This window comes from Nicotiana attenuata, unplaced genomic scaffold (genome assembly GCF_001879085.1).
Source record: "Nicotiana attenuata strain UT unplaced genomic scaffold, NIATTr2, whole genome shotgun sequence".
NCBI lineage: Eukaryota > Viridiplantae > Streptophyta > Magnoliopsida > Solanales > Solanaceae > Nicotiana > Nicotiana attenuata.
The window spans coordinates 244,100-261,992 of record NW_017670570.1 but is presented as its reverse complement, the minus strand read 5'-3'; the positions used below and the strand labels follow the sequence as shown (position 1 = coordinate 261,992).

Sequence of the window (17,893 nt, the reverse complement as noted above, 5' to 3'; positions counted from 1 at the left end):
CTGGGTTTTCCTTGCAAGGTTTTTAACGAGGCAACCAAAAGGCGTATTGTAGATATGTGTACTCTTTTTTCTTCTCTAGAGTTTTTCTCCGACTGGGTTTTATTTTAGTTAAGGTTTTAACGAGGCACATTATCCGTTGAATAGACATTCAAGGGGGGGGGGGGGTGTTATAAATAGAATTTTATTATGGTGAATATCTATATTTAGAGAGATTCTAGGGTTTATTACTTGGTGGCTAAGTCACCCTCTCCCTATAAATAGAGGGTTCTATTCTATTGTAATTCATCCCAAATCAATAAGAATTCTCTCCCTCTACTTTTCTGTGCAATACTCTTCTTCTTCTTTTATTGTTTTATAACAAATAACAAGTTTTTGTAGCCAGACAAATATAATGTGACAGCTAAAATAAATTTTCATTTAGTTAGGTTTCTTGAATTTATTTTATTATTTTATGTCAGCCCATTATTTTGTTTATTACTGCTGTGATTGTGCAAACGCAGATATTAGAAGAACTACAAGATCATCATTTCAGAACAACTTTTTATCTCATACCAACAAAATTAGTAAGAGGAGGCCGATACGTATATTGAAATAAATAAGAATCAAAAGAAGTACATGCAAATGATAGATGATCTGTTGGACAAATAAAAGAAAGCTGTCATGAAAAGTAGATAGAATAACACTTCAAACGGAGGTAATTGGCAATAGTATACTGCTATGTTTTTGGAACAGAGAATAATGTGAAAATTTTAGTAAGATGGAGGTGGTGGTGGGTAGTTGTAATAGTAAACGGGTGGAGGCGAAGGGGATGGTGGGGGTGGTGACACGTAATAATATGGAGGAGGTGGGGAAGGGGACGGTGGAGGTGGCGATTTGTAAACGTATGGAGGAGGTGGAGAAGGTGATGGTGGGGGAGGAGATTTATAGTAATAAGGAGGAGGTGGAGAAGGGGACGGTGGAGGTGGCGATTTGTAAACGTATGGAGGAGGTGGAGAAGGTGACGGCGGGGGAGGAGATTTATAGTAATAAGGAGGAGGTGGAGAAGGTGACGGTGGGGGAGCAGATTTATAGTAATAAGGAAGAGGCGGGGATGGTGATGGCGGTGGTGGAGAGTTGTAAACATATGGAGGAGGTGGCGATTTATAATAGTAATTTGGAAATGGTGATGGAGTCGGTGGACTTTGAGTCTTGTCATAGTAAGAAGGCGACGGTGTTGAGGAAGGTTGAGGAGAGAACCATTCTGAAGGCGATGGTGGGGACTGGTTAGGGTAAGAAGGCGCAAGTACAGGCGATGATTGAGGAGATGATGCCCATGAATAATGATACGGGGATGGAGCCCTCCCTAAAGGTGAGGGCGGGGAACTATACTTGTATCGAGATGGCGATATGGTTGGTGAACTTGAAGTATTCTTGTCATTGTAAGTAGGTGAAGGAACTGCGGAAGGCTGAGGAGAGAACCATTCTGAAGGTGATGGTGGCGAAGTATAATAGTTCTGGTTTGGTGGTTGTAGTGATGGAGATGGTTGACGTGGTGACTGATTAGAGTTAGAAGGTGCAGATGCTGGTGCTGACTTTGGGGATGACTTGTAACTATAATATTTTCTCCATGAATAGTCATAGGGTTTATGACTTGCTTCTACATTCTTGGATATGAAAAGTATTGCCATAAACCATATAACATTTGGCCAAAGAGAAGCCATATTTCTAAGAGGTATGAAGAGAATGAGTTGAATTTGATGAGCATAAAGATGGAGAATGTCCCTTTATATAGTCTTCTCATCAAGTTTTGGTACAATATTTTAGTGAACAATGAAGCTTACAGCCCCTAGTTGGTAGACTTGTTCATCAATAGTGAATATGGTTAAAGTGAGACCAAGTCAATTGCCATATATGCAAAGGGCAAATGGAGCTAGCCAAATGTGCATTCGGCATGAAAAGAGAAAAGGACCAACTATAAATTTAATTTATTGAATATGTCATGACCATATAAACATTTTAATTTGATTCTTTGTTGTTTACATATCTATGAAGAACTTCCAAGGACGGCTTTAAAAGTTCAGAAAAACACTTCATTAATATTCATGCTCTATGCAAATATCTTATTAAATTTGTCTAGGTTTCGAATTAGTTAAGCAAAAGTTGCCTAGACTCAACACTGAGGGCCTAACCGAGTCGAAGAGTGGCTCTAATACCATATGTGACAGCCGCTCTGGGCTTAGGTCCTCATCGGATTAAAACGTGTCACTAGGGTCTAAGATTTGTCAACTTATATACCCAACATCCCTCTTGTGTTTTGCCAATGTGGGACTCTGTCTAAAGTATGGGGTGTTAAAAGCTGTTTTGTTGTGTCCAGATTATTTGCATTGACAATTATCTCCAGGAGGCTTATAGGCTTTGCCCTCTTCTTATGTTGTTTTCTTCAAGACTTAGGTTGGATGGCATGGGACAGCTTCTAATGATTGATCTGAACTTCTTTTTTTTATTTTAACTATCCAATATTCGAAATTCATTGGACCGATAAATTCAGATTCGCGCCGCACAAGAATTTGAATGAAGCCACTTATATATCAAAATTACATTCTAATTTAACAAGTTACCATAGTGTTACATAATATGTTACAGGAAAATGTACAGAAGGCATACAAGAAGCTCCAAGCCTTTCACCTTGGAAGTATAGTTCAACCATCAAACACTTAGCTTTGGCCGAAAATCAGACTCCTCTTGGAAGTATAGTTCAACCATCAAACACTTAGCTTTGGCCGAAAATCAGACTCCACTAATAACTTCGTAAATTCATCAGTGCAAGCCATTCGAATACGCTCTGGAGTGGCTGGATTATCAAGAGGGAACCAGTCACTGTAACCAGCTTCCGCCCTTGCAGATTTGATGGCGTTCTTGATTGCGAATAAGACAGCTGAGCCAAGAAAGAAAGGCGGTTCCCCTACTGCTTTAGATGAATGGATAGCCTTTGTGTTTGGGGCATCCTGTTAACAAATGTCAACAGAAAATTGTTAACTGCAAAGTCAAGATTTCATGTGCAAAAGCATATCGACTTCCAAATAAAATAGAGAGTATTGTGTGAAAACACGACAAATATTCAAGAAAAATAAACAGCAGCTAGTACCAATAACAATCTACCTAAATTTTAAGCAAGTTCAAGAAACAGTGAATATCAGCTCACCGATGATGTATTATGCTTAACCAAGTTTTGTGGAACACAACGGAAAAAAAAGTACTCCCTATGTTCTAATTTATGTGAACCTATTTTCTTTTTGGTCCGTTCCAAAAAGAATGACCCCTTTCTAAATTTGGTAACAATTTAGCTTAAACTTACAATTCTACGCTTAATGAAAAGCTTTTATAACCACACAAATACTCTGAGCCCCTTTTTGACTTGTTTAGGACCAAAAATTCCAAAAGTCTTCAGTTTTTCTTGAACTCCGTATCCAGTCAAACAGGTTCACATAAATTGGAACTAAGGGAGTAACAAATAAGGAAATGATATAGAAGTTTTTAGCCAATGAATAAGAAAATCTAGACACCTAATGTCAAGAAAGAGATGGTGGTGGAACTTACTTTCAGAAGAGAGACATTAAATTTGAAAGGCACATCGTTCAAAGATGGAAGCTTGTAATTTCCAGGTCCGCAAGTGAATAAGCAGCCAGGTGGAATCCACTTGTGCGCTTTATCGCCCCATTTCAGTTCTTCCAATGCTACCCATCCAAGACCCTGTACAAACGCTCCTTCAATCTGCATAAAGTATAAGGAGTATGCACAAACATTAGCAGGCGCCATTTCAAATTGGAAGATACAAGATCCAGTGAGGTGGACAATTAGCTGGAAGTCTACAACTGGTAACTAATGGCGCTAGACAGAATATATGCAGGTCATCTTTGTAAATATCTGAACATTAGGAAAAGGAAACAAAAAGATCTGAGAAGTTCCCAACTGAGTGCAGTACAAACAAATGGGAAACTTCTCAATTCCAGGAAAGGGAGGTATGCTTTAGAAATCTCAATTATGTTCTTCCTTCTTGCTTACCATTCAAAACAATGAAACGGAAATATTATGTACACAAAGACAGTGGCGGAGGCAGGATTTCAAAGGGTGTTCAAAAAGAAAAAAGTTAAAAAATTAAAAGAGACTGTGACCAGTGGGAATAGAACCAGCAACCTCAAAAAGGTTTTGAACCCCCTTTGACCATTGAGTTATGTGTTTGGGTTGTGTCAAGGGGATTCAAAATATGATATATAGAGACACAAAATGAATTTTGCCTTATATATACAGTGTAATTTTCCGGCAAAGAGGGTTCAGGTGAACCTCATTCCGCCCCCCTAAATCCGCCCCTGCACATAGATAGATCTGGCAAAAGCAACAACTTGCAGACCGTCAATCATCAATTACTTCAGCATTACTAATCAATAGTCTACTTTTAAATTCATAAAAATAAAATTATGTCAATAAGCGGGCTAGTTAAGCAATGAAAAATTCAGAATTTACACGTAAACAGTACGGTGAGAGCAATAATGACCTGTCCAACATCAATTGCTGGATTGAGAGAGAATCCAAGGTCTAGGATAATGTCTGCTCTCCTAGTATGGAAATCGCCTGTCAATGTGTCAATTTCAACTTCGGCAAATGCAGCACCATAGGTGAAGTACCTAAATGCAGTGCCTTTTCCAGATTTCCAGTCAAAGCCAATATCAGGTGTAATGTAGAACCCATGAGCAGAAAGGTCTATTCTCTCCATGTAACATGCACTGACAAGCTGATAGTAAACCAAAGAACAAGACATGTTGATTAATGGTCAATGTCCTTTATCATCATCATCAAAATCAGTAGAAAAAGACAAAGTACAATATCTCAGAGTCCAGTTTTGAGGCAGAAATAAAATTTAAGACAGATAAATAAAGTATATTGTGTTGATCACTATGTACTGAATTACCAAAGCTAAAACATCAGCCTTGTTAGTGAGCCAAGGAATAAAGCAGGTGATTAAAGTGAAAAAGCTCTTTCTTTAAAGGTCAAGTTCTGAAAAGGTCACTCATTAATCCAGCCTTTCTATAATCTCATGTTAGGAATGTCATGATTCATCAATATATTGTTTCTAAAGTTCACAGCTTAGCAGCATTTCACCTAAAAAGATCCTTCTACCACTCTCTCTTGTTACATAACCATGTCGCTAAGTCCTCCACCAGCTGCCATATTCACTGCATCTTATACTAAATACAATCTGCCCTCCTAGATGAACAAATCCCTTCTCCACCTGTTTTTTTAAGTGCCTCCTGTCGTCTCCTTTACAAATTTTGCATGCCTAGTACAACTGTCACGAGGTGTGGAAGAATTAGATCCTTTGACTTCAAATGCAGGAGGCTGGAATATTTAAGAACTTGAAAGCAATATAGTTTGTGCAGTCAACATCTATTTGGTTTTACGCACACGTCATATCTTCCATGCACTCCTTATTATATAGCATTTCGTTCTCTTCCAACCTAAGATATCTGACACAGCCACTGCAAAATTTTGTTGTTTCGACATTTCGATTCCTCGGCAACCTAAGAACCCTTATAGCATACATCATCCTCCCATGACCCTGGAAAAGCTATAGGCATGCTTGTATTATTCACAAATATTTGCCTCTTTCCTTGCCCTTAAATCCCTATTGATCATATAGAAATAACCACAGAAGCCTGGTCAAAACTAGCCCATACAAGGCTATGAAGAAATAGTGGATAAATGCGTCGACTAATTATGCCTGGAACTTAATACCTCCTCACCGGCTGACAGGGCTAAACTACAGCATTTACATCCCTTATTTTCATTCAAGTGCATATGTACTGGTCGTACGCTTCAGTTCCTCGGACTTTTCAAACTCAAGTAGTTAGGTAAAACTTAAAAGCAAAAGATAAAACAAATTTAAGGTCTTCAATACTCTAATATACTTTACAGTGATAAAGATAAATTATCTTCTTCCAAATGATAAAATGCCATGCCAACTTATTCACAATTGGTTCTTAACCCTGAAGAAGTGTGACTAGCACATAAGGAGTTCAGTCTATTCGTGTCAAAGACTAGAAGGAAACCATTGTTTGGTGGTCATGATTTTAAGTTAATTTGAATGTGGGAAAGGAAGTTGTATCAGGACATATGCATATACTCCTCCCTATCTGAAAAATGAGGTCAGATTAGAAATAGTATTTCATAAGCATTCAAAGATCCAGCAAAATGGAGAAAACGAAGAGGAGGAAAAAGAAACTAAACAGACAATATCATAAGGTTGATCACCAGCCACAACTGATTTGACAACAGCTTAGTATGTTGTTCTCTTTAATTTAGTACTCCCTCTGTTTCAACTTATGTGTCTTACTGTCTGTTTCTAAAGAATGCCTCTTTCTATTTTAAGTAACTCTTTCACTCCAACATTCCATATCGCATATTTAAGACCAAAAGAATCAAGGGTATTTTGGTACATTATACACATCTTTAGTTTAAGACCACAAGATTCAAAAGTCTTCTTTACTTTTCTTAAACTCTATGCCCAGTCAAACTAAGACACATAAAATGAAACGGAGGGTGCATCACTTACTGTACCCATTAAGCCACTAAATGAACGAAATTTACCAGTAGTGCATATTTATTATTTCCTCCTCATGCCATATTCTATCCTTGTTCTTGTATGAGTCATCATCATATTTCAAATGATAGGCAAGACGAGATAAGGAATGAAATAAAACCACATACAAAATAGAGAAAGATTATTTAAAAGCCAGGACAAGAAGAGATACCTCAGCAAACGAGTTAAAGTTATACTTGGATGCAATAGGCTCCATTCGTGCTTTTATTTGCTCGCATGCATCCAGTACTGCAGCTCCATACATGTCAGAACTGGCAGAAGCAGCTGTTGGTGAAGCGTTAGGAACCTAAATTGGGGAAAAAGCAGATGAGACAGGCACTAATAATTTTCATATACTGCAAAACAAAATTGACATGAAACACAAGGAATTTGATTTAAACAACATGATATGCTAGACCCTCACCCCCACCCCAAAACCAAGGAACAAAACCACCTCATGGCGGAGGAAGGTCAGTTTTGCCTTCTCCAATTAGTTACTATATTCTTCAAAAAATTTAGGTAGCAATTGAAGGCAGTATTAAAGCTCAACATAAGAGAAACTGAATATAATGCGGAACATTTTCAAGTTTTTAATATTAGTTATTCAGCTTCTGGTTAGGTTCATTTTCTCTCATTGCCATCTCGTCTCTGTCCCTCGTCGCAGCCTAACTTTAGAAATAAAAAAAAACATTTACGCCACATTATTTCCACGTGTCCTTTCAGTTTATTCACCAACAAAAAGTTAGAACCTTCAAACAATGATATATTGATATTCATGTCACACCATACCTTGTCAGTACTTGTCTCTGAAATGAATACTGCACTTAGAGGAATATTAAAGGAAGATGCAGCAATCTGGGCAACTTTTGTATGCAAACCTTGGCCCATCTCCACACCCCCATGAGTGACCAACACAGTTCCATCAGTGTAAACTTGAACAAGAGCACCCGCCTGTAGTCAATCAGTCAGTAAATAACCAACACAGATTTTTGGGATTATTAATTTTTTCATAGAAACGAAAATATGAAACACTCAACATCCAACAAAGTGCTCTTTACAAAGAAACGAAACCTATATCTCCTGTAGAACTATTCTCATCTACTACTCATCTTATTCAGGTGCACTTCATCTCCATGGGTCTAACCTAGGGAAGACAAAACAATTTCTGCACAGAAACAAATTTAAAACTTAAGCAGCCAACTATTGGATATCGGAACTTACTGAGAATGGTATGAGTTATCCAGTTGTGCAATGGTTGGAAAATAAACAGTTGGGACTTAAGGGTATGAAATGTTACATGAGCAAATCAAAGTGCATTTTGTGATTTTCTTATCAAGAAAATCACAAAATGCAAGCGGTAGAATTAGCAATTTTGTAAGGTCAGTCGGAGTTATATGTTTTTAATCACTTGAAAGGAGGCGGTGGCCTGTTGGTTCTAATATAGTAATAGAATTATTTTCTGTTTAACCTATACAAGGAAAGTGGAACCTAACCAATTACAGCAGTCAGTTAACAGGTTATTATCATGCTCATTGGTACTAAAAGAAGCAGCTTAAAAATATATCCAGCCGCTTGAGTTGGTTAGCAAACCTTTGGTGAACGCAGAGTCCAGAAAAAAAGAGGCAATAATTAAAAGCTTTACTAGTCAATGGAACAGGGACCCAGTTAGCAACTCTAGGATGTACAACAAAGACACCAACTCACCTGGTTCATAAATTTTGTAGTGAAAGATATTCCAAATTTGGTTGGCACCATGGCGATACCTCGCTTCCTCCACCGATTGTGGCGATTGAAATTTTCAACTTCATTTTGAGCATTAATGAAGTCACAAGAAGATTTCAATTCATTCCAGAGACGTCCCAAGGTGCAGTCTTCAACTTTTTGACCATAATGCAAGACTGATCCTTCACCAACAAAATTCATTTCCTGGTCGAAAAATGAAAAAGAGAAACAATTCATATACATCATAACCTACAATACTAAAGAAAACATGGAACAGAGGAGCTGCTGATATGCATCCTTTATGACGAAAGAATATCAAGACAATCATCAGAAGAACAAGGCATACCCTTATTTCTTCTGGGCTTTTGTTAACTTCCACGGCAACCCTCTCTATCCAATTCTCAGCAATTAGCATACCCTGTGGGCCTCCGAATCCTCTAAAAGCTGTATTACTAGGAAAATTAGTAAAGCAGACATTCCCGTTAACCCTCATATTTGGTATTTCATAGACATTGTGCGAATGGAACATAGCACGTTCGAGTACAGCAAGTGATAAGTCTAATGAATTTCCAGCGTTACTGTAGATACGAAGATCCAAGGCAAGTACTTTCCCATCATTTGTAAAGCCAACCTGAAAATAATAGAGAACATTAAAATTGTTTCTCCACAAATCCAAAAGAAAATGCTAATAAAAATCAAAATAGAAAACGACAGTAAAGCAATGTCTATCAAAGACATATTAGGAAAACAAATAAAACTAGATCATGCCCTTTCTATCACCTTCCCTTGAGGAGGTTTATATAGTCCACTTATTTATATATGTCAAATATTATACTGAGTGGGCCATGTAACAAAAACAAACAGCAGGTGAGGAAAGAACTGAACGAGTTCTTACCTGGTGTAAGTAATCAATTTCTTTTCCAATTGTTGTTTTTTACATCGCAATCCTAAGTCATATCTGTTTATGCAGCCCAACAATGTCTATCAGTAAATTGGTAAGTATACATATTTGTCTATCCCAATATATATGATAAACTTACTACTTTAACGCATCCCAAAAGGTTTGACACACTCAAATAACAAAAGCTGTTCACCAGATACTAGTCACAATAATTCAAATTTAAATCATGTGTTCCACACAAACATTTGAGCAATTAATACCACTGAAGTGAATGAGTTAAACAAACTTTTTCGTGCCACAAAACGCCACTTAGGATGCATCTAGCTGCGTATTACATGACCACAAGCTATTCACCTTGTACTTCCCAAGAAAGCTATGTCGCTGCCCACTTATCATCATGTCTATATCCCTATCCAGAATGAGTTTCACTGGACGATCCAACAGATATGATGGAACAGCAGCTACAGCAGCAAGGAAAGCAGACCTTGTTTCCTTGCCTCCAAATCCACCACCTATCCTTTTAGTCCTGCAAACCACCTTTGACATTGGAAGACCAAGAACTCGAGAAACATACTTCTGGTGCTTCTGAGGAGCCTGCAAGATAAACAATGATTCCGTCACAGAATTTGCAGCAAAGACATTCGCCCTTCCCTAACAAGTAAATCACATTGTGTAGCCTTTTAAGCTGGATTTAACCTAATCCACATGGCAAACCAAACTTGGCTCACAGCATAATAATGAGCTGGAAGAAATCTTAACCAGTTTTAAGGAACTATCAAAAACCGAAGTCAAAGATAATATTATCTAAACTGACAATGCCAAACTTAGATGATTATGGTTGATTATTCATACATCATGTGAGTCTGAAAGGAAGAGTCTGTAGAGCAAAACCAAGAACTTTAGTAGGGTAACTACGCCTTTTCTAGTTAAAGATAGCTTTTGAAACATTTTTGACTTTGTGTCAAAAAGTAATAGTAGTCATAGAATAAGCATGTTAAAATGCATATAATGGTCAAATATGTGTCATCTGAGAATTTCAAGTATGGCAAACACATGCAGGGTACACTGGTGGTTTTTAAACATATATTAACAACTATTGCTCTTTGGGTATATTAGCAACTTATTAACTGAAATTAAAGCAACTTATTAACTGAAATTAACTTAGGATCAAGGCTTTATGGAGACAAACTTTGTCAACTCAATGGCCGATAACTAGCATTTTCCTTTATTACCACCTTTTTTGAAAGGATTATTAACACTTACATCTAAACAAGCAAAGTACAGGTGTTATGGGGGAGAAAAAATAAAGAGCCCAACACCACAACAAATGTCCTATAAACCTAGATATATTTGAGGAACTAAGAGAGAATTACTAGAATTAAGTTGAAGTACCTGGGTGGATGAGATCATGTGCACCTCGTTGCCACTATCCACTGTCCATATTAAAGTCCCTTGAGGCTCCAAATAAAAATGTTCCTGACCACCTACCCTAACTTCTCCTTCTATAATATTGTCACATTGTCCTGATTGGAAACACTGTTCGACGTCTCCCTTTGTCAGACACCTTGCCGTATTAGGATGATAACTGTTAGCCTGTATAGCATCCTCTATTGATAAAACTGCAGGTAGATCTTCATACTCGACATGAACCTTTCTAGCAGCAAGTTTTGCATTTTCATGTGTGTCAGCTACAACCACTCCAATAACCTACAAAAGAATAGTATTCATCCACTTAACATTTGCAAAAGAAGGTGAAAAGAAAATCTCTGAGCATAACATCATACCTGACCCACACAAGTGACAAACTCCGTGGCAAAAAGTTCCTCATCAGTAATAACTGGTCCAACCATATTCTTACTAGGTACATCTTTGGCAAAGAAAATACCCGCAAATCCAGGAGAGGACCTGGCTCCCAAATCATCTATTGAAAGTATACGAGCATGAGGTTTTTTACTCAATACTAGAGCAGCGTGCAAACTATTGGGTGGAGTTGGCACATCATCAGTATATTCTGCCTCTCCTGAAACCTGAAAATGGTCAAGTTATCCAGCCAAAATATGAGTGGCAATTTTGGCCAAACAGATCTGATAAAGGATAACTATTTCATCAGTATGCCAGTTCAAAATAGCCAAACAATATTAAAAATACCAACACCTATGTGTAGGCCCAGCTCGTACATTATAAACGTCATGATTATAGAAAAAGTTTTCTTCACAGAAGGAAGAGCTATATCAAAGCAAAAGCAGAAGCAATAAAGGGACCCAATGTTGTTACAGTAATCCATTTGCTTATGGGATCCAAGAATCTTAAAGGGAAACGTCGTTTATCACTAGAAATATGCTCCTACACAAGCCACAAAACAAATAAAGAGGAAAAAGTAAAACGTCCTACACAAGCCACAAAACAAATAAAGAGGATAAAAGTAAAACGTGACATCACTACCCAAAACACAATTTCTGAATAATAAAGCTGATTTATCTTATTAAAAAAAGTTCAAAAGTGACACCATGTTCCCTATGCTGTTAGTACAGATTCAATCTCAATACATAAAACAGGAGAGGAGCAGCAGCAAGGACCTAAAAACCCAAAATTCGGTTTTGTTATGAACCAATAAGAGATGAATGTGTGCTTGTTCTTCATCAGAGTAGCGGAAGCATAATAATAGAGACGTCAGGAATCTCATTAGTACAAAGGTCATCCCAGCCACTATGTCTATTATGGTGTAAGAATTCGTGCCATGCTAGGAAATCAAGAACTCTTTAAAATATTTGCAGTTTTTTTCTTCTTATCTGTCCACACGCAATCTAGAATTTTATTCAATTCATTGTCTCCAAAATCTAAATAGTACTCGGATAGACAAAAAAAAAATTACGTATAATTTTCAAGCTATAAATGTTGTCACCTGAAGCCTTGACGAAATATGAACCTCAGGGGAACCCACAGAAGTGCCGTGCTTCCTGATCTCAAAATCCTGAATTGAACTAATGGATGGTCGAAGAGATGAATCTACAGCTGAAACATGTGAAGCTGGAACTTTCTCAAGAAACGATGGTTGTCCATCCATTTGATGACAAACCCACAAGAAAAATTTGAAGAAGAAACTAAACGTTAATGATTTTCGAAATTCAACCATCCCGCCAGGTGCATCTTCCTTCAGCACAATTTCATCCCCTAAAATTTTCAAAGCACCATATAACAGCTCTTTATTCCATTTTTTCCCGATTAGAAAGTCACTAGTTTTCGATGCAGCAAATGAAAGAGGAGCAACCCCACCATATACAATCAAAGCATCTGAAACAATCCATTTCTGGTCTTTCTTTTCAAGGCAGACATGCATCCCAGCATTGACAATGGCAATATCATCATCTCTCCTATGAGATTGCTTAAACTCTTTCACAAATTCAAATGGCCTATTCCAAGGCAACGACACTGACAGTAAAATTTCACTACTTGCGAGATCCACCTTACGATAGCCCTGGAAGAAATTCTTAGCCAAACATGTTCTAACATTTCCTTTGCAGTCAATTATTCGAAACTTTGCTCCTGCTGCCATCCAAAGAGGGTTCAAATCTGATATTGGGCTTGCAGTGCAGATATTCCCACCAACTGATGCAACGTTCCGTATTTGTGTTCCAGCAAACCACTTTATCTGCTCAATGAGAGCTCGACATGATGATGTTTCATACTCAGGACGCTCGTTTTTTACCTTCTTTAATACCTCCACGAGCTGTGACAATTTCACTGCAGCACCTATTTCTAAGCCGTCATCCTCAATTCTTATATGGTTAAGTTCAGGAACATATGCAACAGATATTAATATAGGATAGTGAATTCTTTTAAGCCTGACTTCAATTCCCACCTCTGAATTTCCAACAACTAACCTGGCATCTGGATATCTTGCTTTTAAATCCAACAGATGTTGAAGTTTTAAGGGCCTATACCACTTCAGTCCATTTGATCCGCTCAAACTTAAATAAGTCAATTTCCTTAATAGAAGTTCGGGAGGAAAAATAAGTTCCTTGCTGGTGTAGGTGGTTCCATCAGTCTCGTTGTAAGAAAATGGACGCCAGTCACAGTCATTGCTCAAATTTTGTTCAATATTTTCTTCACTACTTCCAGCCTTTGGCCCACATGAACAGGGCTTACCCGTTGAAGGACAGATAAACTCACCACTACTAATGCTTTGCAAAGATGTGTTGGCATATAAAGCATTATTAGTTTTTGCGAATATTCGAAATGCATCAATAATTGGCCTATAACCAGTACATCGACACAAATTTCCTGCAAGGCTTTCTTCAATTTGCTCTTCTGAAGGCGGTTCTTTAGATGATCGTAGTAATGCATACATGGACATCACGAAACCAGGAGTGCAGAATCCACATTGTGAGCCATGTGTGCGAGCCAATGATTCCTTTAGAATGTAATGGACAAAGCAGAGGAGTTAAAAAGAAGATCGCATACATCCATCATCCATAAAAAGATAATATTTGCATTCACAAACTATGTTGGAAAACCATGCGATGAAAATCAAAAATGTGAAGCCAATTACACACCTGAATTGGATGCAATCCAGCTTTGCGGTTCCCGATTCCCTCCACTGTGATGACATGCATCCCTTCCACAGAATATAGAGGAGCCAAGCACGCATTAATCGCATGGTGCCTACAGAGAAAATATAACTGAGAAACCGGATATGATTTATGGAAAATTTATTATGGTCATATACTAGCTCAATTGAATGGATGCACTCGGGGCCAATCAAATCAAGCGGACTTCCTGTTAACCAGATTATTTCTAGTAATAGTATCACCATTATGTTCTCTTTAATCTCCTAACTATCCATATTCTCCACTAGTTTCTCTTTACTCTCTAAGTAAACATATTCGCTGAAGACTCGCATTCCACTCTCCAAGAGAACTTCCACTAAGAAATAGTATCACAGTCCAAGGTACTAACAGTGTTACAACAAGCTCATTCTCTATGGATCGTAAAATGAAGAATATTATCTTGCACATAATTGGTCATTTCAAGTTTTGGTAGTAGCGGCCTCTCTTTTTTGGCGGTGTGTGTTTTCTTTTGGGAGGGGAGTTTAAGTACAAGCCAAAGCATTGCATAGGAATCATGAGAAACAAGAATATTTTATTCATTTTGTCATGTACCTTCACACTGACTTCTAGGTTAACCTAGTATTAGGTGAGGCCGAAGCCAAGGGTCCACAAATTGTAACAGCTTAGTCTCCCTGAACTAATACAGAATGCTAAAGTGTATGACTTTCCACCTCTCCAGCTTTACAAGAAAGCTTAACTCGTCTGTTGAAGGATACAAAATCAATTGAGAAAAAAGGAAATCTACTAAAAATTTACTTCCTCGGCTCTTAGGGTAATCACGCAACTGTTCAGAAGAAAATCATTCAATAGATAAAGAGATGGAAAGAGACTCACACACATTTCTTCAAATTCTGATCAAAATAAGAGACCATCACAGTGCACGCCCCACACCCACCTTCACCACAGCCTAGCTTGGTGCCTGTCAAGCCTATCTCTGTATTGCCAAAGAGAAAGAGCAACTTCAGAGAAACCACCAAAACAAATTAAGAGAGAGAGAGAGAGAGAGAGAGAGAGAGAGAGCGCATAGAAATCCAGATCAATTATCTGAACAGAAATATAAAGTACAAATTCTTGAAGAATTGGGCAAAACATAGAGGCTGAGTTCTGAAGATAATGCAAAAATCACTCAGTTAACAGCCACATAACGCTACAACTTTGCAGCAACTCGAAACTCGACTCACCAAAATTTTAACACCACACTGGTATGATTGCATTACTAAAGGGAAAGTACAAAAACATTTGATTGCCACATAACGCAACAACTTTGCAGCAACTCGAAACTGGACTCACCAAAATTTTAACACCATATGGGTATGATTGCATTACTAAAGGGAAAGTACAAACCACATTTGATTGCTAAGACAGCAAGCCACAAACTTATATACACTTCATTTCTTTTTCATTTACCTCAACAGCTAATAATGACAATAAATAAACTAGTACACTAAAACTAACACATCCAAATCATCATCAATCACACAAAAAATGAATCAACAAAATTAATAATATAAATTAACACTGAAGTACTATTAATTTTCAGATTTTCTTCCCTTTCAATCCATCCACTTAAACTTGACATCCTCAGCTCCACAGAGCTACTAACTCAATCATAATTGCAAGAGAGAGAAGGAGACAGCAAAATATGCTCAAGATTCAATCTTTTTTTCCTTTTTGAGTTATATAACTACTACTGACTAATCCGATTATGAAGTTGAATTATCCATTTCTTTCTAAGTTTCTGACAAGAAAAAAAGAGAACCCCAAAAAACTAAACTGTTTGCAATCATCAAAAATTGCAAAAAAAAAATAAGTAAATTATGGAAACTATACAGAAAACTTAAAGCTCAAAAAACTAACTGACCTCTAAGATACTCAAGAAGAGTCAAATGAGTTAACCCATCAGGCAACACACGACGAACTCCATTAATATATAAAATTGCTTCCTTTGGCTCATCTCCTATCCTTTCCATTTCGCTCTCATTCATCAATGAACCCATTTTTCCAAGATTTGATCTTTTTTTTCCAGCAATGAATTTGTTTAGCTTTGATGATTGAAGGAGACAAAGGAGAGAAAAAGTATAGTTTATATTATTGAAAAAGATTTAAAAAGGGGTCATATGTTACACGTAAAATACATGGGATTTTATTGGAATTATAGTCGGTTGGTCCACTAGATAGAAACGAGCTAACCAATTATGCTACGATACTACAAGTAACACTGATTATGATTTTTCTAGTCTTAGGTATAAATCAAGCACCCGAGTTCGAGTTATGAGTATAATTTTTCTACTCTTAATCAAACGTCATGAGTTCAAGTGATGAGGGTAAAAAAGTTCTAACAGAAATGTGCTATATTTTTAACTTTATGGGTTCAAAACGATAACTTATCACAAAAAGATTGTATACGGTAGAAATTGGAGAGCTCGATTTCTAAGGTTAGATTACACTTCGGGTCCGAGTTCTGGAAGATCGAAGTAATAATCAAGCCGGGTCCGGATGAGCGCACCTCGAGAAGCAAATCGGGGACCTGTCATGATCTGCCTCGAGGGCAGTACAATTTCTCAAGGACACGCGGGCCAGGGCATAAATTATAGGATAAGATTTGTACGAAATAGTACAAGTCCGTACTAGGTCGTTATACATTAAGGGTTTTCCCCTCCTATATAAAGGGGACCCCAATCATTTGTAAAGATCATCTCATTATCTGCAATAGAACATTCTACTCTGCTTTTCTTGTTTCCCGTGCTCAACAATTGTTCTTCAGCTTTATTGTCTTTACTTTATTGTTCATACTTTATTGCTCCTAGCTCACCTCGAGGCCCCTGAAATAATCGAGCTCGAGGTCCTTATTGCTCTAACAACACTGGTTTGGTTCGTCAATTCTTCTTACTTAAACTTAATATTATTTGTACATTCACTAGTATTGAAATAAATCACATATCTTTAAACCACAAATCATATTTAATTGCTACTCACATTTTTCGAGGTAAACTGTTTGGCGCCCACCGTGGGGCTAAAGATAATAGTGATTATTTTAGTGCTAGTTTTCTGATAACACACGTTATTCTTCACACTTTTTCTTGTCAAAGATTCTTTGGTTTCANATACTGCATCTGCATGGCTGAAAGATCGCCACATATTACACCTGCATGGCTGAAAGATCGCCACATACTGCACCTGCATGGCTGAAAGATCGCCACATACCGCATCTGCATGGCTGAAAGATTGCCACATACTGCATCTGCATGGCTGAAAGATCGCCACATACCGCATCTGCATGCCTGAAAGATCGCCACATACTACATCTGCATGGCTGAAAGATCGCCCTATACTGCATTTCATAGGCTGAAAGATCGCCACACTGCATCCTTCATGGGCTGAAATATCGCCAACTCATCCAAAGGCGTCATCGTTCGGAGGCACCATCTTCGTAGCCCGAGAACACCATGTCATGCCTGAGGATCTCTTTCAATCTTTTGCATATCATTATTGAAAGGCGTCATGGTTCGGAGGCACCATCCTCATAGCCCGAGAACATCATTTCATGGCCCGCGAATCCTTTATCATACAACCCATGGACCAGGATATCATGGTCTAAGGACATCATCCTCATCTTCCAAAGACAACATTCATCGTCCAACGGGAATTCGCATCATGTTTAAATTTACGCACAATATATGCTTGTATTGCTTATTTGCAGGTAAACCGATGAACAACGGCCATCCTGGCAGGAGCGATCCCGCTCCAGTTCCCTCAGCCATATCAAACCTATCCATTCCCGTAAACCATCCACACACACAACCCTAGATGTTGCGTTCGTTCTTGAAATCGCCTCATCGGTATACTCCACAGGTGAATCCTGAACTACATACGGCCTGATTCCTGTAAAATGTAGGTAGCTCGGAAGCCAGGGTGCAGCCTAAATCTTCCCAAATCGTTTCGCTCGGTCAAAATTGGCCATCATTTCTTTAGCCGAAAACTCTTTCATCCTTCCCGGGTAAAGAGGGACAGCTGTTGATACCCAATTTTTCCCTATATATCTTAAATATG

At 37.9% G+C, this 17,893-nt stretch overlaps 2 protein-coding genes across 2 annotated transcripts; both read right to left on the bottom strand.

Annotated features, from left to right (window-relative positions):
- Positions 1–526: 526 nt before the first annotated feature.
- Positions 527–1,749, bottom strand: LOC109241094 (extensin-2-like). Its single transcript, XM_019407808.1, has one exon. It carries the CDS (start codon positions 1,698–1,700, stop codon positions 750–752), a length of 951 nt encoding a protein of 316 aa, XP_019263353.1. The 5' UTR covers positions 1,701–1,749; the 3' UTR covers positions 527–749.
- A 794-nt stretch (positions 1,750–2,543) lies between these two features.
- On the bottom strand, positions 2,544–16,022 carry LOC109241093 (xanthine dehydrogenase 1-like). The gene is made up of 15 exons (XM_019407807.1): positions 15,705–16,022; positions 14,678–14,777; positions 13,790–13,898; positions 12,139–13,647; positions 11,021–11,263; positions 10,629–10,943; positions 9,591–9,830; positions 8,682–8,966; positions 8,318–8,539; positions 7,403–7,564; positions 6,786–6,920; positions 4,532–4,768; positions 3,577–3,750; positions 2,734–2,984; positions 2,544–2,677 (listed from the first exon to the last, which is right to left on the bottom strand). The coding sequence occupies exons 1-14, from the start codon at positions 15,838–15,840 to the stop codon at positions 2,742–2,744; spliced, it is 4,110 nt and encodes a 1,369-aa protein (XP_019263352.1). The 5' UTR covers positions 15,841–16,022; the 3' UTR covers positions 2,544–2,677; positions 2,734–2,741.
- Positions 16,023–17,893: the final 1,871 nt, after the last annotated feature.

Coding starts and splice junctions, on each gene's coding strand:
- LOC109241094 (XM_019407808.1), bottom strand. CDS start 1,700: ATGGCTTCTCTTTGGCCAAATGTTATATGGTTTATGGCAATACTTTTC.
- LOC109241093 (XM_019407807.1), bottom strand. CDS start 15,840: ATGGGTTCATTGATGAATGAGAGCGAAATGGAAAGGATAGGAGATGAG. Junction 13,648..13,789: donor CTGGATTGCATCCAATTCAG/GTGTGTAATTGG, acceptor TACATTCTAAAG/GAATCATTGGCTCGCACACA. Junction 3,751..4,531: donor CAGCAATTGATGTTGGACAG/GTCATTATTGCT, acceptor TACTTTATGCAG/ATTGAAGGAGCGTTTGTACA.